Source organism: Zootoca vivipara, chromosome 2, assembly GCF_963506605.1.
Source record: "Zootoca vivipara chromosome 2, rZooViv1.1, whole genome shotgun sequence".
Classification (NCBI taxonomy): Eukaryota; Metazoa; Chordata; class Lepidosauria; order Squamata; family Lacertidae; genus Zootoca; species Zootoca vivipara.
In genome coordinates, this window is record NC_083277.1 from 59,899,344 (window position 1) to 59,925,805 (window position 26,462).

Consider the following 26,462-nt stretch of genomic DNA (forward strand, 5'->3'; position numbering starts at 1 on the left):
GAAAGATAAAAGGTGTTAAAAATTCCCCGTGGGACTAGATGTTCAGCTGTCTGAAAGACTTGGGGTGGGCATACTGATCTATGTGCCTCAAGAGGGCTTATTCAAATATAGCCCAATCTCATGGGTGACAGAACTGGAAGAGAATGCCTTTTGAATCCATATTAAGTTTGTGCAAACCAATACAAGATTTTTATTTTTATTTTAAAAAAGCATGGTAAAATCTGGAGCTTTGCTGTGGTTCTTTAACTCATCTAGTAATAGGATCTAAGGCAAGGATGGGTAACAGTCCAAACCCTGTGGTTGAACAGTGTGGCACTGCCAGGATTCCAGATACCGATAAGTGCTGTTCAACCTCATTCTACTTTGTGTGACTGTCTGCACCAAGGTATACCTTGCGTGGTTACAAACATTTACACATGGTCTCCACTTGTAAACCTAAACCACTTAGAAGTAACTTGTGACAAAAGCAGTATATAAGCAATAATAATAATAATAATAATAATCCTATGCAAAGCCAGTATTGTAACTCAACTCCTATTCCTTCTATTAATGCCTCCTAGCCAGATCCTTCTGTCGAGGAATTCTCATATACCATGTAACTAACAAGTCTAATGTGGAATAATAATAATATATAAATAAATTTTATACCCCGCCCATCTGGCTGGCTTTCCCCAGCCACTCTGGGGAGCTTACAACCCATAAAAAATTGTAAAATTAAACACTTCCCTAAACAGGACTGCCTTCAGATGTCTTCTAAAAGTCGGATACAGTCATACCTCGGGTTGCGAACATGATCCGTGTGGGAGGCACGTTCGCAACCCGCAGTGCTGGGCCAGGTCTGCGTACGTGCGTGCGTGATGCGGTTCGGCGCTTCTGCGCATGCGTGTGACATCATCTTGTGCTTCTGCACATGCGCCGAAACCTGAAAGTAACCCATTCCGGTACTTCTAGGTTCGGTGCGGAGCGCATCCCGGAAACACGTAACCCGCAGCATTCGCAACCCGAGGTATGACTGTAGTTGTTTATTTCCTTGACATCTGGTGGGAGGGCGTTCCACAGGGCGGGCACCACTACCAGGAAGGCCCTCTGCCTGGTTCTCCAAAGACCTCTCTGAAGAGGATGGTGACTTTGGAATTGCAGAACTTCAGAAGGACAGCTCAGGCCTTGCAGTGTATAAATTGAGCCACCTAACACTCAGAGCAGTTCTCTCTTCCATTGGTTTGCCAACGAAGAAAGAGAAGGCACAATCGATGGACATCTCCATACAGCACTACAGTAAAATACCCCTTTACATTTTATGAAACTCGGGATAAGTTAGTAGTGGGCCTTCAGACAAACCCAAGCCCTACTAGTAAACATCATGGCAATATTAAGCTCTATTGCATTTACATCTGCTGCCCTTAGTAATTCCTGCTGGGAATTAGCCTAGGTCCTCAAAACCTCAGGGTCAAACTAGAAATGGCACTGGAAAATATCACAGATATCCCAGTTTTCAACACATAAAAGCCACCAGAGGGGTGGAGATAGTGATGGTAGCGCCATTTGGATGGTGTTTGTGGCACTGTGCAAAGGGTATTAACTCTTCCACCACACTGTTCCCCCCCCCTGCTATTTACTGCCCAGAGGAAAATATATAACTACCAGGTTACGCATCGCGCTAATCCAAATTACACACACCTCTCAAGTCGGCTTTTAATTAAAAAAAGAAAGCAGAACATCCTGTTCATAGATCTTTAAGTCTAGTTTGCCCTGCTTTTGTTAGTTGGGATTGGCATTCTGGACCTGTTACCTGATACTGTGTGACTCCGGCTAACACCTCAGCTTGGGGCTTAAAATGGCAAGCTTAAACACAGTCAATGTCCCTCATGTATCCGGACCCAGCACTGCAGAGAATTTTAATGAGGTACAGACATTCCCAGTACAAAGCCCAGAGGAGGAATCCTAGACAGGGATGCTACCTGGTATGAAAAGTGAAACAGCTTCCCCTGGTGTTATTCTGGGGCCTTTGTGGGAGGGCGGCTCCTGCAGACACATCCAATACCTTGCCACTGAAAGCAGTTTGGAAAAACTGCTCTAAGACTCCCACACACCCAAAAGACTGTCTGGTGGTTCATTTCAAGGAACATGTACAAAGGGAATGCAAGTGTCTGTTTGGCACCACATTTATAAACACACTTAGAAGCCAGTATAGTGTATGTAAATTGGAGACTGCCAAAAAAAAAAATCACTGCAATTAATCATTGCAACCGTCTCTAGGTTTAGAAAACACTATCTCTTGGGAGGGACTCTGTAGCTCTGTGGCTGTAAGGCCTATGTTGATGAATGAGAAACCTTACATAATGTCATGTATGCTTGGTTTTATGATGCTCTATATAAGGCATTTACTGTTGATGCAAGCAGATAGTAAGACCTACAAATGTTAATGAGGAGAGAGAAATAAATAGTATCAAAATTTCAATCCTCAGCACACTCTTTTGGTAGTAAGACCCAAGAGACCTTAGGAGGGACTTACTTCCAAGTAGCCATGCTTTTGGACTAGGCTGGAAGAGGCTGAGAGGGAACCACAGAAGAATGAGAAGCAACTTGAAAACACATACAGATATCCAAAGGTAATCCAAAGTGCAGACATACAAAGAGGCAAGACCTGGGAAGCAATAATGCTGGAGGAGACTTGAGTAATGGTTGGCAGCAAATTCTGCATGAGTCTACAGGGCGGCACAGCAACAAAGTAAACCATGATGGCTGCAGGCTGCATGCAAAGAGGCAAGACACTGCAAAAGGGGGAGGTGTCAATATATCTCTGTGTGAGGACACATTCAGAATGCTGTGATCAATTCTCCAATCACCAGCCATGCCTTGTAGTGTCAAAAATACGTGCACAGTTCCCTCATCTAAGCCTTGGCTGCTTACCAAAAATAGCACGATGAACATCCTAGAAGATGGGTTTCAATTTCCATTGCAACATTTAATAAATAGTTAACTGTCTAATGGTATGTGACTGCTTCCTACTTTGCAAGAAAGCCCATGCTAAATGTTCAATCCCATCTCGAAAACAGAGGGGAGGCCTTCATTGCTGACTATGGCAGAAGGAATTCTCCTTCCACAGGGGGCAATGAAGAAGGCATCCTTCTGTCCACATCTCTTATGTTTATCACAGGGTAATTTAGAGAACAGCTATCTGTGCTCTGTTCCACATCCCAAACACAAGTTAATAGATTAGTAAATTGATAGATTAGTTTGTCCTTGGAAAAGGAAATAGGTTTCTTTCTTTCTTTTATTAACCATACAAGAAATTAAGTGGCATTATGATGTTCAGGAAATCATGAATTCAGAAGGTCTTTGTCAAAAGACCACTCTATGATTGGCAAAACCACTAGTACTCTGGAACTTTGATCCATAACAACAATAACAACAACAATCATAATAACAACAACAGTGAAATTAAGAAAAGTAAGCTTGTGTCGAAATGTTCTCTCTTCAGTCACAAGCAGGAGATATATAGAGACTCGTAGAGGAAAAATTAATAAATCAGTCTTATACCAAACACAGTAACCAAATTTGTATTGGATTGAGTTCTGTGTGCCTTTATGGCCCTCAGAAAGTACAAATGAATGTTTCATTTTACATTATCTAATCCAAATCTTCACTGATGAATTTAGAACTGAGAGAAAGACTGGATAGGTTTATTCACATACAACACATATAATTTCTGCTGATCATCCTTTCCCAGAATACTTGTCCTTGGACTAGGATCCAAATGCGCTTACCTCCATGCTGCCATTGGCATTTTGCTCCTATGTCAAAATAGTTTTGGCTCCCTAATACACTAACGATGTGTTTCTTAACTATGAGAAGCAACTCAGTGAATAAGTATCCAGTAAGGGGGGTGGGGGGGCTGTTGTGCACATTCAAGCACACATGTTAACATTATGCAGATCGGAAGGACCAACATAGCTACAATGGGAGAAAATGCTGTTCAAGAGAGCTATGATACAGTCAAGCATCCTAAGAAGACACATTCTTCCTCTTAACAGAAGATGGGATGCACCAGAAGGATTAGGTTGGGCACTAAGGAATATCCAGAAAGCAACTATCCACACTCGTGGTTTGGTGCTGGTGCTAAACCAGATGTGCGGAAAGCAGTACAGTGGAGGTACTTTGAGAATTCAGGCACTGTGTTTGCAAATTCAAACAGCAATGTCATGCAAAGTATGCAGCCTGTACAGATACCACTATTACTACCAATCCTGAAGTGGGGTCTATAAGAACAGGCAAGGGACCGGCAAAGGACGAAGTCGAGGGGATACATAGACTGTTTGGATTAACTCAGAGCAGGGTACATACCCATACCACATAAAAATGCCATGCAAATGAGAGTCCCCAAACCTCCATTCATCCCTATAGCCCCATGCCACGTGTATGTAACACACTAAATCCACAACAAAGCCTCATGATGACCTGTTCTTCCAAATCAGTTTCTGTTTCTGAAACCAATCCACAATCCACAACACTTTTATGTTAATTTAATTCCTATGTGCCACGGTTTGTACATTCTGACTTCCACTGGCTAAGTCCTCAAAATGGCTTTTCTTATTAAATGGCTTTACAACTTAGGCCAAACCCTTTAAATACACACACACACACACACACACACACACACACACACACACGGTGCCACCCTCATTAATTAAATCACAGCTGCATCAACATATTAACTGAATTGGGTGAGCTCATCTGGTTGGTTGATTTATCTATTTAAAACCCTGCCAATTTTTGAAAGAATTCATTTTAACTCACCAAGGCCTGCTCTATGAGAAGGCAGAAAAGAATGGCATTACCCACTTCTCTCAGACTCTGGAACACATCAGTCTTGAGCTCTGCATACTCAATTATGTCCTTCAGCTGGTGGTGGAAAAACTCCAGGATTCCTTGTAAGAAGCAAGAGAGAAAGGAAGAAATTAACTAGGGATTGATATGATAGGATACCCGGAAAAAAGTAGGGGAAAGAGAAAGATACTCCAGGTGGCTACGTTTCTTGTGAGCTCAAGGTGTTAGAAAAGACTACTTTCTCTAAGGCTCTGTACAGAATAGGCAAAACAACAACAAAACCACTGCAAACTAGAGGATTCCTATTTGGAATTTAGTGACCTTCTAGTCCTACATTGTGGCCCAAGGGCAAGCTGGCAGGAGCTGAGAATAGCAAACATGGCAGGGGGGTGGTGGAGCAAACTTATATAGCCCCCATCAATTCAGACTAGGTCAGCATTGGCATAGTATGTGTTGACATGCTAGTGCTGGTGTTTCACCACCATCCAGGCCAAACACAACTCCATCCCCACCTGAAACCTCTTGGGGTAGGTGGACAGAACAGCTTTCTTGAATGATAACCCGGCTATCTGCTCCCGGTGGGATGTCAGCATGGACGCTCCATAATCTTTAGTCTTCCAGGAGACTTCTCCACACATTGATATCAACAAACTGAAACCACAGGAAAAGGCAGTGCAGTGTAATGGACTGAACACTGGACCTAAGCCAAGGACACCTAGGTTCAAACCTCTATTGTTATGAAGGTGGCCTTAGGCAAGTAACTATCTCTTGGCATAACTTATTTTAGAGCGGGATAACCACACATAAGCCATCCTGAGCAAAATGGTGAAAGTGCATTAATACAAATTTCAAATAAATAAAGATTCACATAGGGAAGAACTGACATTTATAGCCATCTCATGAAGCATTCCAAGCACCAACCTGGAGATCCATACTCATGCCTTGGCAGGCGGCAGATCTTTGGCATCACCTCTATCAAGGTTTTCACATACTGAAGGATGGTCCCTTGCAACTACCAGAAGCAGAGGAACACAAAAGGTCAGCTCCAGAAGATCAGCATAAACTTGAAAGCTTATTCTGTTTTACAAAGTGGCCACAGATGCGGCTATGAAAATGATTTACAACTGTGGTTGTCCTTTTTTAAAGGTTCTAAACAAAGCTTCAGGGGACCCTGGGGAATAGTTGTGGCTTGGTGGTACAGCATCTAGTTCAGTGGTACAGCATCTAGGGATGTGAGAGGACCGTGTCTGAAATCCTGGACAGCTGCTGCCAGTCATCACAGACAATACTGAACTGGAGGGAATATTGGTCTGACTCAGTATAAGGCAGCTTCCTATGTTTCTAATTGCAAAGTGAGGTCTGGGGAGATCAGAGATTGATATAAATATGCACTCCAGATATCTTTCATTTCCCAAGTTCTTGGTGCTTAATTTTGTTCTCATTGTCTTTGCTCCAATACAATGTAATCAGAGTCCAGAACAGAATATTTTCAGTGGAGATACTCTGCCAACCCAAAACAGGCATCTCAATGTAATGGAATTTATATTCTAAAATAATATACATTTTATTTTTAAAATGTATTGTTCAATATACAGAGCTGCTTTGACTTTCTGGCCTGAACCTCATCCACAACTTCACCATTACCAGGCTCTTTACGATCTTCAGCAATTCTTCCATCACCACAGCAATCCCTTGGTATCCAAGGAGCCGGCAGATTGTCTTGAAATGAGGAGGTCCCACAAAGTTCCGGTAGGAGCTATAGATGTGGCTGTAGGCGATGTTGAGTGGCTGTGGGGGTGGGCAAAAACAAAACCATTACTGGATCTTCAAAATATATTGAAAAGCTATACAAATTGTTTGAAGCTTGCAGATCACCAAGTAAACATTTTCCTATTTTGCTAATAATATTACAGAATTTAGTGGTAGGCCGACAGAGAATTTTGAATTCTCTGCACAAAACTCTGGAATCTCTGTCCAAAAGCAAATGTGCCTTTCAGTGTTCTTTTCCCTGTTGTTATCTGTGTATCTTTGCCAACTCTGGACACTCCTGTACACGCTTTCCCAGAAGTAAGGACTACTACAGCAGCAGTGAACCAACATGTTCTTCTGTGTGGGAGTTTTGGCAGCTCTTTGTCCCTGCCTGAACTGATATGTAGCAATAAGCAATGGAACAGAAAGGAATTCATTCAGTTGCTAGTGGATACTTGCGCTTACTTCATATTCCTGGAAAATAAATATGATGCCATTTTCACAAAAGGAACTCAGAAGTACTTGCAGTTCTGAATTTTCAGAAATTGTTTAAAACATGGAAGGCATTATGTATCATTGTTTTTGAGGCTGGAATCCTAAGCACACGTTCCTAATAATAAGCTCACTAAACACAGTGAGACCTACTTCTGAGTAAACATGCATAGGATTGTACTGTAAGATTGGTTAATAAAACATAACTACTGCCGACCACAGAGCTTCAATTCTAGTTGTAGATATTTTTGGATACAGTATTTTTGGTGTGGATTAAAGAGAGAGGGAGGGGCAGAGAGAGTGTTTAAAAGAGTGCTCCCAACTTTATGTGATTTCATTTATGTGCATGGGGGGGAATGTTACCCCCGCATAAGTGGGGAGTCATCTGTATAGAAGTATCTTAAATACATTTGAATCCCTACTCTGTTTCACAATCACATTGGAGACACTTGACATCAGCCTCAAACCTTATAGCAAAGGCAGAGTGCAATTTCCTGTATCGCTACCAGGACAGACAGAGTCCTTAAAATTATGAAACAACAGAGAATACCACCCATTCTTCTTGCATTAGGTAACTAGAGACTCCTTAAATCAGAATTACTAATGTTATGCTACCAGTATCTTTTGGGTGAAAAAACTCATGAAAACAATAGTCACGTGCTATATTCGTACATATTATTTCCTGTTTCAATGGAAAGTAATACATTCCATTTATTTAACCTACAATGGTTCTGCTGCAAAAGGTGCTATAAAGGTGCATTTATGTGGGTGGCTGGCTATTTTCTCATGACAGTCATCTCTGACTAACAGTTTCCTATTGCCCTGCTTTAAAAATAATAAAAAGGAACCTGAGCCATCTAAACATTACTACGGTATTTTAATTTTAAATACAGTGACAAATAGTAATCCACAGAAAAAAGGACTAATTTTTTAAGAAAAGTTCGTCAGTTTGCTCAACAATGCATTACAGAACCTAGCATGAGAAATACCTAGTGCTTTCCTAGTTTTCTTTATACTTTCCTGTGGATACATTTGAACACAGGAAGTCCCTAAGACATACAGCATGCAATTCTGAACCTGATCCCAGTCATCTCTCTCTTCCTTTCCACATATATAAATGATAGAATCGTAGAGTTGGTACCCGAGGGTCATCTAGTCCAACCCCTGCAATGCAGGAATCTCAACTAAGGCATACATGGCAGATGGTTTGCTTAAAAATCTGAAGGAAGCCGTTCCACTCTTGAACAGCTCTTATTGTCAGAAAGTTCTTTCTGATGTTTAATCAGAATCTCCTTTCTTGTAATTTAGCACCCAGAACAGGCGAAAACAAGCTGGCTCAATCTTCCATGTGATAGCCCTTTAAATGTTTGAAGGCGGCTATTGTATTTTCTCTCAGACTCTTCTTTTCCAGGCTAAACATACCCAACTCCTTCAACTGTTTCCCATAAGGTTTGGTTTCCATACCCTTGATCATCTTGGTTGCCCTGCTCTGCACACGTCCCAGCTTGTCAATATCCTTCTTAAATTGTAATGCCCAGAACCGGACACATTTCTCTTGGTGTATTGATTTTCACATGGCAAGAGTGTTCATCAACTGTAAACACTGAACTTTAAAATGACTAAAACAACAACAACAAGATTGACCTGCAATTCATCTAAACAGCTGTTGGTTGATTTGCTGCCGTTACCTATGTTTTACTGCAGCCCGTAATGTTCAAGTAAGTCCATCACTCCAGAATGTCAAGTGTATCTCTGGAAGAGACACGTAGGCATTTCTCTACTGTCAGGTGAAAAACAGGAACTAAATCTCAAGAAAATTGCTGTGGTTGACAGCCCCTCTCATCAATCTGCTTTGGTGGGTAAATTTTACTCTTCGATATACTGTACTACAGGCACATCCAACAAGTAGATCCTGATCTACCAGTAGATCACTGGACACCTGTGGTAGATCACTGGTAGATCACTGGCTTCCCCCAAAGAAGCTCAACAACTTTGGCTCCCCTCAGAAAAGCTCAAAAAATGGGGCTTTCCCCCTCCCTAAAAAAGCTCAACAACTTTGACCTGAACCCCAAAAAGAGGGTAGATCACTGCCAGTTTTTAACTCTGTAAGTAGATCACAGTCTCTTAGGAATTGGCCACCCCTGCTGTACTAGATCCGAAACTAATGAAAACCTGGCCATATACTTCTCTGGAGTCAGCACCACATCCTAGAGATCCACCATCCTAAATGTGTTCCATCACCGCTGGGCATGTGGACCTCAGGAGAGCTGCCATGGAAATGGGGCCCTCAGTGATCAAAAAGGGTTTCTCCACCCCTGCCTTACACAATGAAAGGGTGCTTAGAATAAATAAATAAATAAATAATGAGAATACACCAAGCGAATGAAGTGCCATCTTTACATGAAGCAGGTAAAATGAATCAGCTTCCATTGGTGGTGAAGTAGGAAAAGCGTCTGACCTACACAAAATTCTTCATTCTACAGAATGGGAACTTAATGGAGGAACAATCTATCTGCTGTGGCCCCCATGTGGAGGCAGCTGCATATTGCAGTCAAGATGGTAGCATCTCCATACTGCAGGTTTAATATGTGTAAGTGCTTCCACATCAGTCCCAGACGGTCCCTCCTTTCTGTGACGTGATGAAAGTGCATGGAAATTATGCGTGGCTAATTCTAGAACTCCTAGGCATCCAATGAAGGTGAAGATTAAAAGATAATAGGAAGTGCTTCTTCACACATAGTTAAACTATGGAACTTGTGCCCAAAGGAAGCAGTGATGACCAATCCTTTAAAAAAAGGATTAGACGAATTCCTGAAGAAGGCTGTTGAAGGCTACTAGCTACGATGGAGGACTTTATAGTCAGAGGTAGTAATGATTCTGAATACCAGTTGCTGGAAACTGCATAAGGGGAGAGTACTCTTGTGCTCAGATCCTGCTTGCAGGTTTCCTACAGGCATCTAGTTGGCCACTGTAAGAACAAAATGCTGGGACAGATGGCCCAGCAGACTCTTCTTAAGCTCATTGTGTGAAGAATATCCATGCTTGTGCTGGAATAGCTGGAAGATCACTACTAAAGTACCATGGGGACCTTCCACTTGATGCAGAGGAATGTGTCATTTCACATTAGTCATCCCCCCCCCGATGGCTTCAACTGGTCTGTGGCTGGAGTAATGTGTAAAGATGAAGGGATCCCTGACCGTTAGGTCCAGTCGCGGATGACTCTAGGGTTGCGGCACTCATCTCACTTTATCGGCCGAGGGAGCTGGCGTACAGCTTCCGGGTCATGTGGCCAGCATGACTAAGCTGCTTCTGGCGAAACCAGAGCAGCGCACGGAAACGCCGTTTAGCTTCCCGCTGTAGCGGTACCTCTTTATCTACTTGCACTTTGACATGCTTTCAAACTGCTAGGTTGGCAGGAGCTGGGACTGAACAACGGGAGCTCACCCTGTCACGGGGATTCGAACCGCCGACCTTCTGATTGGCAAGCCCTAGGCTCTGTGGTTTAGACCACAGCGCCACCCGCATCCCAGAGTAATGTGTAGATCAGATCTAAATCTTGGCTAACACAGACAATGACATTTCCTATCAATGTGACTTTGCCGTCTCTGCAAACAGATAGTACCATAGTGTTTTATTTTTTAAATAATTACGTTCCAACCTTCTATAAAGCAAATATATGGAGTCATTAGCTCTGATTAAAAACCTGAGCCTAAAAATACAGATTGTGATGATCCAAAGCAGTGATTGGATCACACCAGGGTGGGGAATCTGAGGAACATGTCTACAGTTTGGGGCCTTGTTGTAGCAATTCCCACTGCAAAGAGATCAGCACTGTCTACTTTAGAAAGATATTGCTGTCTTCAGCAGTTGGAATTGATATGGCAGCAGCAACGAGCAAATTTCCTGCTGTGCCCACATCCTTCTCTCTTTGTGGACACCTTTGGATTATGGCCATTAACTCAATGATTTTGGTGAAAAACATGCTTAAATGTTCGCCTCAGTCCAAAGCTCTACAGATGCTCTGATTAAAGAAAGAGCTCCAGAATTTGCATTGACTTCTTCATTCACTGTAGTGTTGGGGAAGGCTTTGCATGTGGCCTAACACTGCTTGCTATGTATATTGGAGCATTTTTAGCCACGAAACGAACCTCAGGTTGAAACAGGAAAATGTACAGGAGTCAAGAATCTGATCCTGCATTGTGATTGTCATTTGAGGGAAATTCTTAAACAACAGTTTCCCAGGTCTGACGTCAAGGGAAACCGTGGTTTTAAAAACCCACAAATGCAGGGTGCTTGAGAACAGGGCAGAAGTGGGGTGATGAGAAGGAAGCCATAATTTTTTGGACTGGGATCATTATGCATGAACCAGGCCCATGTGTCTATAGTAAAGGGTTAATTGATAGACTTCTTCAAAGCTTATTTTTCTTAAGGAAAAGCCAATAATAAGGAGAAAAGGAAGTTGAGACAACAGGTAGGGTAATGGATATTGTGATATTTGTCGAATGATAAAGGGACATTATGGGAGGGTTACTAACATTAACATTTAAGCAAGGCAATGCGGTAATGGAGCACTGATGCAGACAGTTTGTGCAATGATGTGAGGACTGCACCAGCCCCCTGCAGTATTTTCTGGCACAAATCACATGGAAACTGGCCAAATGGACATCATTTGTGAAAAATGTCTCACTGACCCTCAGATACACTAATGTTACAGAAAGCTGCAATGCTCTGATATGAACTGAATTAAGGTGCATCTTTCATTAAATCATTCATTTAAATGAAACTCCTTCTGAATACCAAATATGTTTCTTGACTCACCTTAGATCCATAAAGATAGTACGGCTGGACGTTGGCTGGTTTATCTCTCTGGGGTTCTTGGGTAAATGGAATTGCTGTCCGTACAAATCTGGTATTGTGAAAAATGGAAGAAAATGGCGTCCAAAGCTTGTTTTGGAGTAGATGTGTATTGCACTATGATTCCCTCCTTACATTATTGCTTTATGCACCAAGTTAACTAATAATTTTCCTACATGAACTGGCAGTTTTACCAATGTTTTCAGTCTGAAACAATATTTTCCTATTTTTATTGTATTCACCTACCAAGTACGGTGAAAAAAACCCCTTTTATTTTACTTGTGAAATGAACATTTCTTTTAATACCAGTCACTATACTGTAATTTCAGTGTTATTGAAAATATATTTTATCATAAATGCTTCTTCAAAGAACTCTATCAAACAATGCTACATATTTTTATCTGCAGTTTCGTCAATAAGCTCATTATAATGTAATATAATGGAGCTCTGTGTCTATTAAAATTTTTGTGGGCTGTATCCAATGGTGTAGAAGGCAGAGCTCAGTCAACCAACCTTTCTCTTCCTCTCCTCCCTCCTCCTGCCTCTGAAAACCCTCCCCCCAAAAAAGCTTAACAACTTTGATCACTACAATGGGTAGATCATTGCCAGTTGTGTTTTTTTTAGTGGGAGTAGATCGCAGTCTCTTGGAAGCTGGACATCCCTGTTCTATTGTATGAAATTCATTATGTGCAATCCACCTTGGTGTGGGTCAAGAAGGATGAAGAGTAAGAGTCTTGAAATGCATCCATAAACTATAACTAGCCTACAAACCGCACCTCGCTTTGAATCACAGAACCGTAGAGCCTGAAGGGACGACAGGAGTCTAGTCCAACTCCCTGCAATGCAGGAGTCTTTTGCCCAATGTGGGGCTTGACCCCCCCAAGACCCCGAGGTTAAGAGCCTCACACTCTATCAACTGAGCTATTAGACATTTTCTTCTTACCTGTTAGTAGACCCATTGTAGCAGTAATTAGGTAAAAAGTCAAAGTTCAGCTCCCAGAAGACATGCAGGGTGATGCGACCATAAGGAGCCGAGACGTTGTGATTGGCCTCTCGGAACATGGCATCAAAACTGTCCAGGGTCATGTGCTTGCACAGCAGTCTGTGCGTCAGACGGTTTATCTCCAAAAGCCACTCAAGCTCCTACACCCAAAGAAAGGAGTAGGCACTTTTGTAACAGGTTGTTGACTGAAAACACCATATATCTGATCTGAACTGATGTCAGGGGAAGAATTATAAAGACAACACAATATTCTTAACATTTATATTTATATCACTTACTTACAGTAGCTAACCCTTAAAATGCTTATTATTGTACCCATACAGTGACCTCCTAAGACCACTGACTGGATTCATAGCAGAGACAAGACAAGGGGTTGAGGCTGAATTTTCACAAGGCAATCTCTTAGCCATTGTATTACACTTGTGCCAATTGCTTAGTGACCCAACTATTCGAAAATCCTCAAATTCCAGTGCGCAGTTATTTATGCCTCTTCTTTGCCAAGAAGAGAGCCAATAAATTTTATCTACCACATTTTTCCATCTATAAGACGCCCCCATGTACAAGACCCCCCCCCAATTTTTGGGGACGCAGTTTTAAGAAAATGAGGGGAGATGGCCCAAAGTTGTTGAGCTACTCCCCACACACAGCTGCAGGCAGGAAACACTCCCTAGATCGGGCAGGAAACACTCCCTAGATCATTTCCCGCTCGCTGTGGCATCAGAGGAAGTTGCACTCCTGCGGGTGGGTAGGCGGGCCGCTACTCCCCCCATGCCACTGTCCATGTATTGGATGACCCATTTTTTGACACGTTTTTTGAGTCAAAAAACCTTGTCTAATATACGGAAAAATATGGTATGTTATGCTGAATGCCCAAGGTGTGAAGACTATCTGCAACCACTAGAGGATGTTGACAGTTCTTCCCCCATCTGGAGATAAGTCCAGTGAATGTGGACAGTCTCCTACGGCATCATTCTCAAAAGATGCATATAGGATTGACAACTTCCCTTTCTGATTCCTGACTGTAACATATACATGAGCAAGACCTGAATCTACTAAAGTGAGCACATTAGTAGTAAGAGAATAGACTCCACTGGGGATTACAAAAGTACTAGAGATGCAATATTTGTGCAGTGGGAAGCAGGTCTTTCCATTCTGCTTCCTCTCCTTAATCCAGATCTGAGAGGGTCTTGGGAAAGATCATACGGTGCCCAGAGGCATTCTGACTATGAGAAATAACATATCTCGATCTTCTCTCCACAGTACAGCTGTTCTATGTAAAAACTTACAAAAATGAAGAAAGGAAAAAAGGTGTTGCGGTTACTACTGTTGTTATTTAGGAACACGCCCCTCCGACCTGCATCCTGTCATCCAGCCTTAGTAGAACCACTGGGAAAACTTACCACAATGGATGTCAGATCCTCACTTTCAAAGCGGCTAATGGCCTGGTCTAGTGATTTGTACATTGCGGCTGAGATACGCTGAGTGATGAGTCTATTTAGGTCGATGGATCGGCCCAGCAGCTGTGGAAGTCACAAGACAGACAGCAAGTGAGAAGATGACTAAGAAGTGGTCCTTGATTCGGAATTACTATAATAATAATAATAATAATAATAATTTATTATTTATACCCCGCCCATCTGGCCGGGCTCCCCCAGCCACTCTGGGCGGCTTCCAACAAAACAGAAATTCTAAAATACAGAAATCCATCAAACATTAAAATACAGAAATCCATTAAACATTAAAAGCTTCCCTAAACAGGGCTGCCTTGAGATGCCTTCTAAAGGTCTGGTAATTGTTGTTCTCTTTGACCTCTAGTGGGAGGGCATTCCACAGGGTGGGTGCCACTACCGAGAAGGCCCTCTGCCTGGTTCCCTGTAACTTGGCTTCTCGTAGTGAGGGAACCGCCAGAAGGCCCTCGGAGCTGGACCTCAGTGTCCGGGCAGAACGATGGAGGTGGAGACGCTCCTTCAGGTATACCGGACCGAGGCCGTTTAGGGCTTTAAAGGTCAACACCAACACTTTGAATTGTGCTCGGAAACGTACTGGGAGCCAATGTAGGTCTTTCAGGACCGGTGTTATGTGGTCTCGGCGGCCGCTCCCAGTCACCAGTCTAGCTGCCGCATTCTGGATTAGTTGTAGTTTCCGGGTCACCTTCAAAGGTAGCCCCACGTAGAGCGCATTGCAGTAGTCCAAGCGAGAGATAACTAGAGCATGCACCACTCTGGAGAGACAGTCAGTGGGCAGGTAGGGACTCAGCCTGCGTACCAGATGGAGCTGATAAACAGCTGCCCTGGACACGGAGTTGACCTGTGCCTCCATGGACAGCTGTGAGTCTAAGATGACTCCCAGGCTGCGCACCTGGTCTTTCAGGGGCACAGTTACCCCATTCAGGACCAGGGAGTCCTCCACACCCGCCCGCCTCCTGTCCCCCACAAACAGTACTTCTGTCTTGTCAGGATTCAATCTCAATCTGTTAGCCGCCATCCATCCTCCAACCGCCTCCAAGCACTCACACAGGACCTTCACCGCCTTCACTGGTTCTGATTTAAAAGAGAGGTAGAGCTGGGTATCATCAGCATACTGATGGACACCCAGCCCAAACCCCCTGATGATCTCTCCCAGCGGCTGCATATAGATGTTAAAAAGCATGGGGGAGAGGACAGAACCCTGAGGCACCCCACAAGTGAGAGCCCAGGGGTCTGAACACTCATCCCCCACCACCACTTTCTGAACACGGCCCAGGAGGAAGGAGCGGAACCACTGCATGACAGTGCCCCCAGCTCCCAAGCCCTCTAGACGGTCCAGAAGGATGTTATGGTCGATGGTGTCAAAAGCCGCTGAGAGATCCAGCAGAACAAGGAAACAGCTCTTACCTTTGTCCCTAGCCCGCCGGAGATCATCGACCAGTGCGACCAAGGCAGTTTCAGTCCCATGATGAGGCCTGAATCCTGACTGGAAGGGATCCAAATGGTCCGCTTCTTCCAGGCGTGCCTGAAGTTGTTCAGCAACCACTCGCTCAATCACCTTGCCCAAGAATGGAAGATTTGAGACTGGGCGATAGTTGGCCATATTGGCCGGATCTAAAGATGGTTTTTTAAGAAGCGGTTTAATAACCGCCTCTTTCAGCGGGTCTGGGAAGGCTCCCTCACGGAGAGAAGCATTTACCAACCCGCGAAGCCCATCGCCCAGCCCTTCCCGGCTAGCTTTTATAAGCCAGGATGGGCAAGGATCAAGGAGACAGGTGGTTGGTTTCACTCGTCGAAGCAGCCTGTCCACATCCTCGGAGGTAACAGATTGAAATTGATCCCACAAAACTTGACTAGACAGGACTCTAGCACTCCCCTGCCCCGGCCCTATGCAGAGAGAAAGAACTAAGTTGTACCCCAAACGTATGAGTTGGCCTATCTATACTAAAATGGGGGTAAGGATTTTGATCCCTTCATTTCAGCAGTCAGGGAAAGCCCATGCTTGCAAAGGAATACTGTATGCACAAGGATCTGCTTCCTCCACTGTAAAACTGAGGGTAATTTTATGCATGCAGTGGAGCTTCAGTTGGTAAAAACAACAACAACCCTGCTGGCTGGGGCATATGAATGAGAAGGGCTGTAGCTCAGTATCTGCTTTGCATGCAGAAGGTTCAGCCCCACATCTCCAGGCAGGGCTGAAAGAGAACCCTGTCTGGGGGGCCCCCCAGTTACTGAGCAAGACAATACTGAGTAAGATGGACCAGTGGTCTGACTTAGTATAAGGCAGATTCCTATGTTCCCATGAAAACAATAAAAAGGAGAACAAAGAACGCTTCCATATTTGAAAGTATGCCATGAGATGAATGGATGAGAAATGCCAACCATAACTCTCCATTCTACTAAAGCCCATTATTTCACTAGGGATATAAATTATATTATGAGTACAGTCAGAGTTACTTTAAGGGCCAAAAAATGTACGTGTGTGATGCTTCTCACTACAGGTGATGCAACTACAAGAGTACCTTTGGCTGGTTTGGGATCTGAGATGTGCTATATGAAATTACTTAGGCTTTCATATTTACATCTCTATGCATGGCAGAGATGGGCAACCTACAGATGTCTGGAATGTAAACCTGATGTACAACTCCTCCCCAGCTGGCAAGCCCAATATAAAAGACTGGGAATCTTGTTGCAACTGACTTAAGTTGTACCTGGACATGTCTTTGTTTGAGCAACGTTTCATAGCGGTTGGATGGCGGGTAAGGGATAATCACTCCATAATTCTTACATTCAGCCCGGAATCGTTTATCCAATAATACACTGTAATTGGAAAGCAACTTGTCAATGCTTTTACTTGAATGGTTCATGAATGGCTCAGTTTATGTTATTAACAATATTTCACTTAAAAGTAGAGCTAGGAAATAGGTGGTGAACTTGATGCGCCCCAGAAGTCCAACAGAGTCAGGAGGTCTCCATTTGGCCACCCCTATGTGCTATGGTCCATGGGGTCACGAAGAGTCGGACACGACTAAACGACTAAACAACAACAACAATGCTATACATATTCAGCAAGGGTATCTGAATCATCAAATTAATTGTGGGATTTAGTGCATGAAAAAATCTGTAAGTTCCTAACATAGAAGTTCTCTTTCCATGGTGCAAAATTTGGAACAGAGGTTAGGCAACATATTTTGGATAAGTGACAATATTTAGTTGTTAAAAAGGTAGTTGCCAGTCAAGATTATGCAATAACTAAGCAGTTCATATTTTTAACATGGACCATTTTCAACTCTGTGCTAACAATCTCCTCTCATTTCCCAGCAATGTATATTTGTTGTGATCTCACCACCTGCACAAGCCATAAGATCTTCAGATAAGGAAGCAGCCTGTCCTTTAAAGAAGTACATAGCAGCTGATACAACACAGTTAAAAGCTTGCCATGTTTTGACAATTGAACCAAAACCGAGCAGAAGTCTCCTACCTGCCAGCCATTGCTTTATAGTAAGCAAAGATCTGGTCTGCCAATTTGTAAACAAATTGATCAAAACACAAGTTGACCTGTCAGAAGAGTGAAAGAAACAGGCTTTAGAACCAATATGCATAAAACAGGAAAATTGTTTATGAAGTTACTAGAACAATTAGGTAAGAAAAAGAAAATAAGCTCACTTCTGCTTCAATTTCATCATAGAGAAACTGCTTTTTAAACTTGGTCAAAGCATAATAAGCGCTGTCGTTGTAGAGGTCCAATGGATACAGCACATACCTGCAATGAAGGAAACAGGCTTAGGACTTACGCCAGCACAGTGTTTGGTTATGACAGTCACCTCCGTTTCTTCCTTCTTTAAAGCAGAAGTTCTCTGCCTGCTCACTTAGCACTAAAACCAACCTGGAGTGCGTAGAATCTTGCCCTCAAAAGTATTTGTATATGAGCAAGAAGGGAAAGGGAAGCATGGGTAAGAGGTGACATGTCCAAGGGTGCAAGAAGCAGGAAGAATGGCAAATGGGAGCCAGTGATGGCAGAGAACGGAAGACCTGATAGAGATAGTACCAAAACCTGTCATTGGAAGGGCCATACTTCACTGGTACAGCATCTGCTTTGCACGCAGAAGGTCCCAGGTTCAATTCCTGGCCTCCCGAGGAAGGGCTGGGAGAGAACCGTGCCTGAAATCCGAGAGCTACTGCAAGTCAGCATGCACAATACTGAGCTACATGGGCCAATGGTTTGACTCTGAATATGGCAGCTTCCTGTCAGAGAGATCAGGGCCTGCATTTCAGTGTGCCATGGACACTTTGTAAGCATGTGTTTAAAATCAAACAAACCAAGCACACCCGGTGGAAACTTAGGTTCATGCATAAAATGTAATCAATATTTACTCACAATTAGCAATGCATGTTATTAATCCTCTGACTTTTAAAAACAAATTCACAAGCTGAAACTGATGGAAGAGTTTGAACTACCCAAGTGAAACATAACCCACCCCACTGCCATAAATCAATCTCACTTGTTTCACAAGTCCTGAAAAGACCAGAGCAATGAATGCTGATTTTATGCATCACCTGAGGATCCCCCCCCATTAAGCAAAACATCTGGCTTACCATTTAAGACAGTCCCCATTGCCACCCACCCATTCTGATGGGAAAAGGAGACAATGTACCCCAAATGAAAGGCAAGGACAGAACAGAAGGCATAGTACCTGACCTTCACTAGGCCACTATTTCCTTTCACATGCTAGAAAGAATACATGCTGCAATAAAGACAAATGCCTTCAGTTTGCCATCTCAAAGATATCCGACCCATTTATTTCCACAGGTGCATTCCACAACATCCTTGAGCTCTTACTCCATCATAGAAGGTTCTTTGGTTTCCAGGATGTGATCTGTTAGAATCCATGGCATAGACATCTCAATAGGGAACTGAATCCGGCGGCCCATGGTCAACTCCAGAAAAAATTCCCGGAACCAAAGCTGGGATAGGTCACAGCACTGTTGGAGGGCCTCTACAAACACAAATAGCGGAGGAAGGTTTAACACTTATGAAGGATGAGCAGAAGGCTAGTCTACATCTGCTATTATTATAAATTATATATCAGATATAAAAGCATATCCCGATTTAAGAAAAGAGTATATACACGATATATAATTTTTATTTTAAGATATGAATATGTTTCATGACCATAAACTACTGTATTCAAGAAACCAATTTAAACACACATGCTAGCAATTTCTGACAAAGTTCACATCCAGATCTAAAAGCACCTTAATATGAGCTACAGCAAATGGGAGAGATTGCCCCAGATGCTACTATCCTTTGAAATGTTAACTTATATCAAACATGTATTCATATCACACCTGCGACTGTTACTACCTACCACTAATGTTGAGAAGATGAGTGAAGAAGAAGGACTGTTTGTGGAACTCTTCAATGGCCAGAACTATTGGTCCATCCAGGCTGCTCCTGAGAGTCTTCTTTGAGCCACTTTTGTCTGCAATAAGCGATTCCAGCATGGTTCTCACCATATAAAGCTGCAAGAGGAGAGTGATTATTCTTATTATACAGGCAAACCCCCCCCCCCATTTACTTCTGTTCAATATGTACGTGACTGTGCATGCAGTCGTAATAAAATTTACTTTCAGGTAAATTGCGCCAAACCCAGAAGTGAATTTTAAAATGGCAACAACGGTCCTAGGTCAGAAGAGGCATGGAAACGGCATCTAGCAATCCCAAGAGAAGAAGAAGAAGAGTTTGGATTTGATATCCCACTTTATCACTACCCTAAGGAGTCTCAAAGCGGCTAGCAATCTCCTTTCCCCTCCTCCCCCACAACAAACACTCTGTGAGGTGAGTGAGGCTGAGAGACTTCAGAGAAGTGTGACTAGCCCAAGGTCACCCAGCAGCTGCATGTGGAGAAGTGGGGAAGCAAACCTGGTTCGCCAGATTACAGGTCCACTGCTCTTAACCACTACACCACACTGCCTTTGCAAGTGCAATCCCAAGAGTCCTTGCACCAACCACTGAGGACTATGGAGGGTTGGGGTTTGAGCAAAGTTTGGAGAGAACTATTGTGGTGGACGTGGGTGGCTGGTAAGTGCTGCTGGATTTTTAAAGGGGGTTTCAAGAGTGTTTGTAGGCTTTTCCAATGGTTTTTCAAATAGACACACTTTCACTGATGCGTGCAATGCCTTGGAATGTAACACCTGCATAAATTTGGGGGGGGGGTTGCCTGTAGTCTGCATCATCTCCTACAGCTAATGACTTCTCAAGAGTGAGTTTATCTGTACTCTGTCTTTCTTAAAAACCTATAAACAAAACCTGTCTTCAAAATAAAATAAAAACTCAAACGAATACCTAATCACCCAAAATTCCAGCTCAAAAGCTTGTGGGCAATTTATATTTCCCATGCCACTTAATTGCTTTGTTCAACCTGGGACACTGTAGTACAGCTCCCATCAGCCCCAGACAGCATGGCCAATGGTCAGGGATGATGGGAACAGGAATCCAAAATGTCTGGAGGGCATCAGGTTGGGGAAGGCAAGTAAGAATGGAGATATGATTTCATCCTAGACTACTGTGCCCTCTTCTGCCTCTGCATGGCACAATTGTCAGGCTAGAAGCAGGAAGATCTGTAAGTTTGCCACCATGTTGATCCTTAGCACTGGGTTACTGATAATAACTATGCAGAAGCAAACACCATGGGTTGCAATAAAATTTACTTCTAAGTAAATAGCTCCAAACCAATGACTATGAAAGATCCTGTGTGTGTGGAGGGGAAGGGGAATGAAAACAACATTTCCAGCCTCCATGATATATACGTAATACGCCAGCACCATTTACTAGATTTTCATTTCTGACTATGCCAATCACCTATTAGGCGAGAGGACGTAACCAGACTTCCAGATTACCCAAGATGTGACCTACACCACCTGAGTTACGGTAATAGTGCTGATATCTGTTTGTCAGGAGGATCAAGGCTCCTTGAAAATGAAAAGTAGACAAGCAGGCATGTTAGGATTTTATCTATCCTTAGCTGTTACCGGAGAGGCTCTTCCTTTTATAACCAATGTGTTTAAGACTGAACTGCGAGCCAACACACGTTTAGAACACCAAACAATGTTACGAACTGCAACATCCTACTTGCGCAGGACAGTGTGACTCACAGAACATAATTCACACATCACATAATTATACATGATGTAATTAAGACAGCGTGACTGGTGTTAAAGAGAAACTTTGATACAAAAGCATTCTAAATGTTTAGTTTACAGACACAACATCTTCGAGTCCCAAACTGCTCTCAGCAGAGAAGGAAGTACATACCTGTGTGCTAGAAGGACCTACAGCTCGGCGTGGGACCTTGATATCGAAACCGCCTTTGGGGTCCTTCTCGCCTCTCAGGCAGGGGTCATTGGGAGGCTCACGCCCTGCTTCCCAATCACAGATTGTCTTTCTAATTGCCTGGAGGACACTAGGAAGATGAAAGAAATTCGATTCAACTCTCCACTGAATAGAGCCTAGTAAATCACTGTTTCTTCAGATTGGCCTACCTCACAGGATTGGTGCAAAGATACAATTAATACAGGAGCAGTGAGGTGGTTTTTTTTAAAGCCTTGGGGCTACAGTGCCTCGTGGACAACCTTATAGGGCCAGTGGTACTGTAGCCAGAGGCCAGAATGGGTGACACAGTTTATGTGATCCTTACCTTCCAGTCACAGGAAAATCAGAGTTTTATACATATACAGAAGAACCCTATGCACGTGGCCCTTTGGAGTTTATTAATAAAGCAGTTTATTAAAATACATGGGAATGTTGGTGATTGTCTATTTATCCATCATCATCATCATCATCATCATCATCATCATCATCATCCTGCTATGGTTTCATACAAGCCCTTGGACAATCCTGCAATCGTTGGGGGATTGTGAACCTTTGTCTCTATTGCTTAGGAAAATCCTGAGATTATGGATGCATGTCAATAGCTGCTGCTGTTCTTTTCTTCCAACACAGCTCTTGAGTATTATGTAGAAACAAAGGTATGTTTAAGAGTAGAACTAAATTATGATTGACACGGAGATGCCACCAAACCCATTTCAAATTTCCCCTCCCTCCCTAATGTTCAGAGATACTAACTCCTGCTGTGACCTCATTCAGTTGTGTGTTGCTCCACCCCTATTTAAGATTTAAGATATGATTTAAGATATCTTTATTGTCATTGTCCCCTTGCGGGAACACCGAAATTACTCGGTTGCTACATCCACTCAGATAAAGCATTCCACATAATCCAAAATTACAAAACCTAATTAAAAACAGTAAATATAATACAAAATAACAAGTAAAATAAGATGACTTCAAAGTCCAGGCTTTCCATTTAAGGCCAAAATCGCTCTAGAGAAGAAACTGTTCCTGAGACGGCTCGTTCTTGCCTGCATAGTTCTATATCTCCTTCCCGATGGCAGGAGCTCAAAGAAATGGTGATCAGGGTGCATTGGATCTCTTGATATGTCTAGTGCTTTTCTATGGCACCTGGTGGTGTAGATTTGTTCTAAGGTGGTGAGTGAGCAGCCAATAATGCTCTCTGCTGTTTTAATAATTCTACACAGCCCTGCTCTATCCTGAGAAGTACAGCTTCCGTACCACACACATAAACCGTACGTGAGCACGCTCTGTATGGCACAGTGATAGAAGGCAAGCAGAAGCTTTTGTGGAAGATGGTTTTTCCCTATCAGAAGGAGTCAATGATATGGAACATCAGAGGGGAAAGGCTTAATGTGATAATGCCACAAAATGGTTTAACTCTGGGGGAACCTCATTCAGGGCTGCCATTTTTAACAGTATTTGTGTTGAGTGCAGCATCTTAAGAGTTCACAACCAAGTTTTGCTTGCATTGGGAAGGCCGGCCTCACCTGATTAGGACATTCTTCTTCTTCCTGACAGCTTGTCTTAGTGGCTCTCTCAGTGTCACCTGAGCAAAATCCTGCAGAGCTGCATAGATTGTGTTCCTGATGGCTTGGTTGAAAACACTCTCCATGCGGCCCATGAGCACCTGCAGACCTTTTATCATAGCAATCACCTGAGTAATTAAAGATAAAAAAGGATCATTTATCTTCAATGCCCTTATGAAGGGAAACATGCCAGGTCAATTTCGCCCCACTAATGTTTGGATTGCTGAATCGGAGCAAATGGGAGTCTGTAGAAAACCCAAACTGCCATTTGCTCTGATTCAGCTTTAAAGAGCAGGTTTTCATAGGAAAAGCTCTGGAGAAAGAAAAAGAAAAAAGATGCTCTGACATGGAGCTTTAAAGCATGGACATGAGCCTGGAAAGAGCAGGGAGAAAAGTAAGTATGGAAAAGCCCTAACACTGGAAGTGTCCAGTGGCACTGGTGTTGTTTTACCATGACAAGCCCTTACAGATAAAAAACATAGCAGAAACAACTTGGCCAAAGGAGAAAATGTTTAACCCCAAGTATACTGAACCTTACATGCTAGCATTCCAACCACCCTTTTCCAAGAGACATTTGCCACTTTGAATGTATTGAGACAATGCAGCCACCCACCTCCACAAACGCAAACTTCTCCTCACTGGTGTAATTGTACCGTGTGGCTCTTTCGTACTCCTCAGCGGTACCTGGGCAATCTTTGTTACAAAACTTATCAGTAGGATGGACCAGCTTCCAAGAATACTGAATAGAGAAATCAAAAGCAGATATTGTTCAACCACTGCTTGTCATTTGAGAAAAATCTTAGTGAAACCATTTCACAATCTCACAACTCCTCCACTGTATGCAATGTCCTTGCTTTATTTACGTTAAATTTTGTGGCGTGGTAATCGATGGCCACCAATCAGGCTGAATAAGAATTAAAACACATCTGACACCCTGAGTATTGAATGTCTATAGCCACTACTTACCACTTCCATAACATGTGCACTCCACTTGGACAGAAGCTGAAGTCCCCGTAAAGCCAAGTCAAATAGCTCCCTGTATTCCTCATCTGACTTCTGGCTGTCCAATCCTGAGCCAGTCACAACCTGGAGAACATCAGATAAGTACCTCTGTCTGAGGGACACATACCTATTGTAGCTTAACAACTGTATCTTATCCGATGCCACTATCATTTTTTTTTTAAAAAGTACTACCCTCTCCCTTAACTGAGTTTCAGATCTGAGCAAGAAAAAGTAAACAAAAAACAAAAAAATGACAGCACTGAAGAAAAGGGAGCTGGTGCAGAAGAACTGAGACATGGTGTTAAGTGGAAAACGAAACAGGAATAAGGAGTCAGAGATGGGAAACTGGAACCTCAGAAAGAGGCACATTACAGAGTCTAACAAGACATGATGGTGGATATGGAGGATGAGTTTTGCATTTGTCTTTAGGTTGTAAAATGGTTGCTTTTGATTTTGGGGTCTTCTGCAACAGAAGGGCAAAAAGTTAAGAGAAAGGTTGAAAATATGCGGCAGTGGGGAGTTTACAGGAAGAAGTACAGGGCACAGGAAGGTTAAAAGCATGGCACAAAAAGTTTAGCCTAGGGATCTGGCAAGTTAAAAAAAAAACATAACCAGGATGCTACTCTCCTTCGGGTTGGCTAAAAGTGGGCAGGGGCAGTGAAAATACTGAATAAAGTAAACCCGGAAAACAGAGTAGTTAGCCACCACTCTTGAGGGGTGGTTTTATCTGCACTCTAACATTATAGATGATTTACCCACTAAGCATTTCTGAGCATTTCCTCAGGTCTACATCCAACCCTTCCCCCTTTCATTCCACAAATTGCTCCAGGACCTTTGTTCCCCCTCCATGGAAGCTTACCTCACTGTTGCTGTAGCGAGCAAGTTCGGAGATGAAGCGGATATGGTCATCTCGGATCTGAACCATCTGCTCGCAGATATTGTACTGGGGACTGATGCTGCTCTGAGTGCATGTCCACCTGGGCAGAAAACCAACGCCTTTATGTGACCGGGTAACACTCAACACAGTGAAGCAACAGTTACTGCTTGAGACACATTTGCTCCATCACTCTGTAAATATGTCAGTTCTTTCACTTGCTGCTTCACCCGGTCAACACATGGGAAAGCGAGCTTGTCAATATCCTTCTGGATGACATGTTACACAGCCAATTACTTACCAAGGGCAACACTGTGGCCTCATCTTTCATACCTTCATGAAGCATCTATAATGCGCTCATTTTGCAGTCATGGAGAAAACTGGACTAACGCGAGAGAAAAGGGAGACTGGTCTTCAGCATCTCTCTTATTGTGACTGTATGACTGGAACCCAAAAGCAGCAGCTGGGAGGAGAAGTCTCTTCAATACTTTGTCTTATTTGAAGGATCTGCACCACCAAGTCCTCACAAATCAATTTAAAAAGGAGTGAGAAGAGAAACAAGGTACAAATAGTCGCAGCAGAACCAGTGTAGAGATTTAATCTGAGAAGCTGCTCTGGTATCAATTAAAGGCAGCATGAAAAGGAAGCCTTCAATGCCACGGTTGAAGGGACAAGATACGTACAAGTTTATTGAAGGGGGGGTCCTATAGTTTTGGGGCCATCACTGGCAATGCCCTGTGCATGCCAACCTAGCTGATTTTAATGGTGGGCACTTGAAGAGGACCCCTGGGATAGATGTTAGCATACTGTGAAGATTACAGGGGTGAAAGTGGTTCTTCAGATAACCTGGACCAAAGCCGCTGAGGGCTTTAAAGGTTAAGACCAGCACTTTGTATTGGGACAAAAAAAAAAACCCTACTGGTATTTAGAGCAAGTGGAACAAAATTGTGGATTCATATTTTCTGGCCCCCAGGAGAATCCAAGTGGCAGAATTTTTCAACAGCTGTAGCTTCTGGACCATCTTCAGAGCACACTGCAATACTCCTCATGTGCTCAGAACAACAACAGCAGGAGCAACAAAAAGTCCATTCCACAAACTGAGTTGCAGGGTCTGTGTGTATTATACCTATATTATACCTATCTGGCACAAAAGAATCATCAGAGTAGTTCTCTGTAAATGAGACTTTGAATCAATTAATTCATTGCTTCAGTTCAGACATCACACCAAACCATGGTTTATTCCTACCATGGTTTGAGT

At 43.0% G+C, this 26,462-nt stretch overlaps 1 protein-coding gene across 2 annotated transcripts in view; it reads right to left on the bottom strand.

Moving 5' to 3' along the window:
* CYFIP2 (cytoplasmic FMR1 interacting protein 2) overlaps positions 1-26,462 on the bottom strand; it is a 70,011-nt gene that overhangs the window by 14,647 nt on the left and 28,902 nt on the right. For both annotated transcript variants that reach the window (XM_035105751.2, XM_035105753.2), the window contains exons 11-26: positions 25,190-25,307; positions 24,295-24,414; positions 23,942-24,067; positions 23,290-23,456; positions 21,707-21,854; positions 19,761-19,914; positions 19,232-19,388; positions 18,058-18,154; positions 17,873-17,949; positions 17,103-17,211; positions 14,326-14,445; positions 12,866-13,065; positions 11,887-11,974; positions 6,472-6,615; positions 5,749-5,839; positions 4,798-4,928 (exon numbers count right to left, since the gene is read on the bottom strand). In XM_035105751.2, coding sequence (XP_034961642.1) covers positions 4,798-4,928; positions 5,749-5,839; positions 6,472-6,615; positions 11,887-11,974; positions 12,866-13,065; positions 14,326-14,445; positions 17,103-17,211; positions 17,873-17,949; positions 18,058-18,154; positions 19,232-19,388; positions 19,761-19,914; positions 21,707-21,854; positions 23,290-23,456; positions 23,942-24,067; positions 24,295-24,414; positions 25,190-25,307 — 2,047 coding nt within the window. The remainder of the gene's footprint in view (positions 1-4,797; positions 4,929-5,748; positions 5,840-6,471; positions 6,616-11,886; positions 11,975-12,865; positions 13,066-14,325; positions 14,446-17,102; positions 17,212-17,872; positions 17,950-18,057; positions 18,155-19,231; positions 19,389-19,760; positions 19,915-21,706; positions 21,855-23,289; positions 23,457-23,941; positions 24,068-24,294; positions 24,415-25,189; positions 25,308-26,462) is intronic.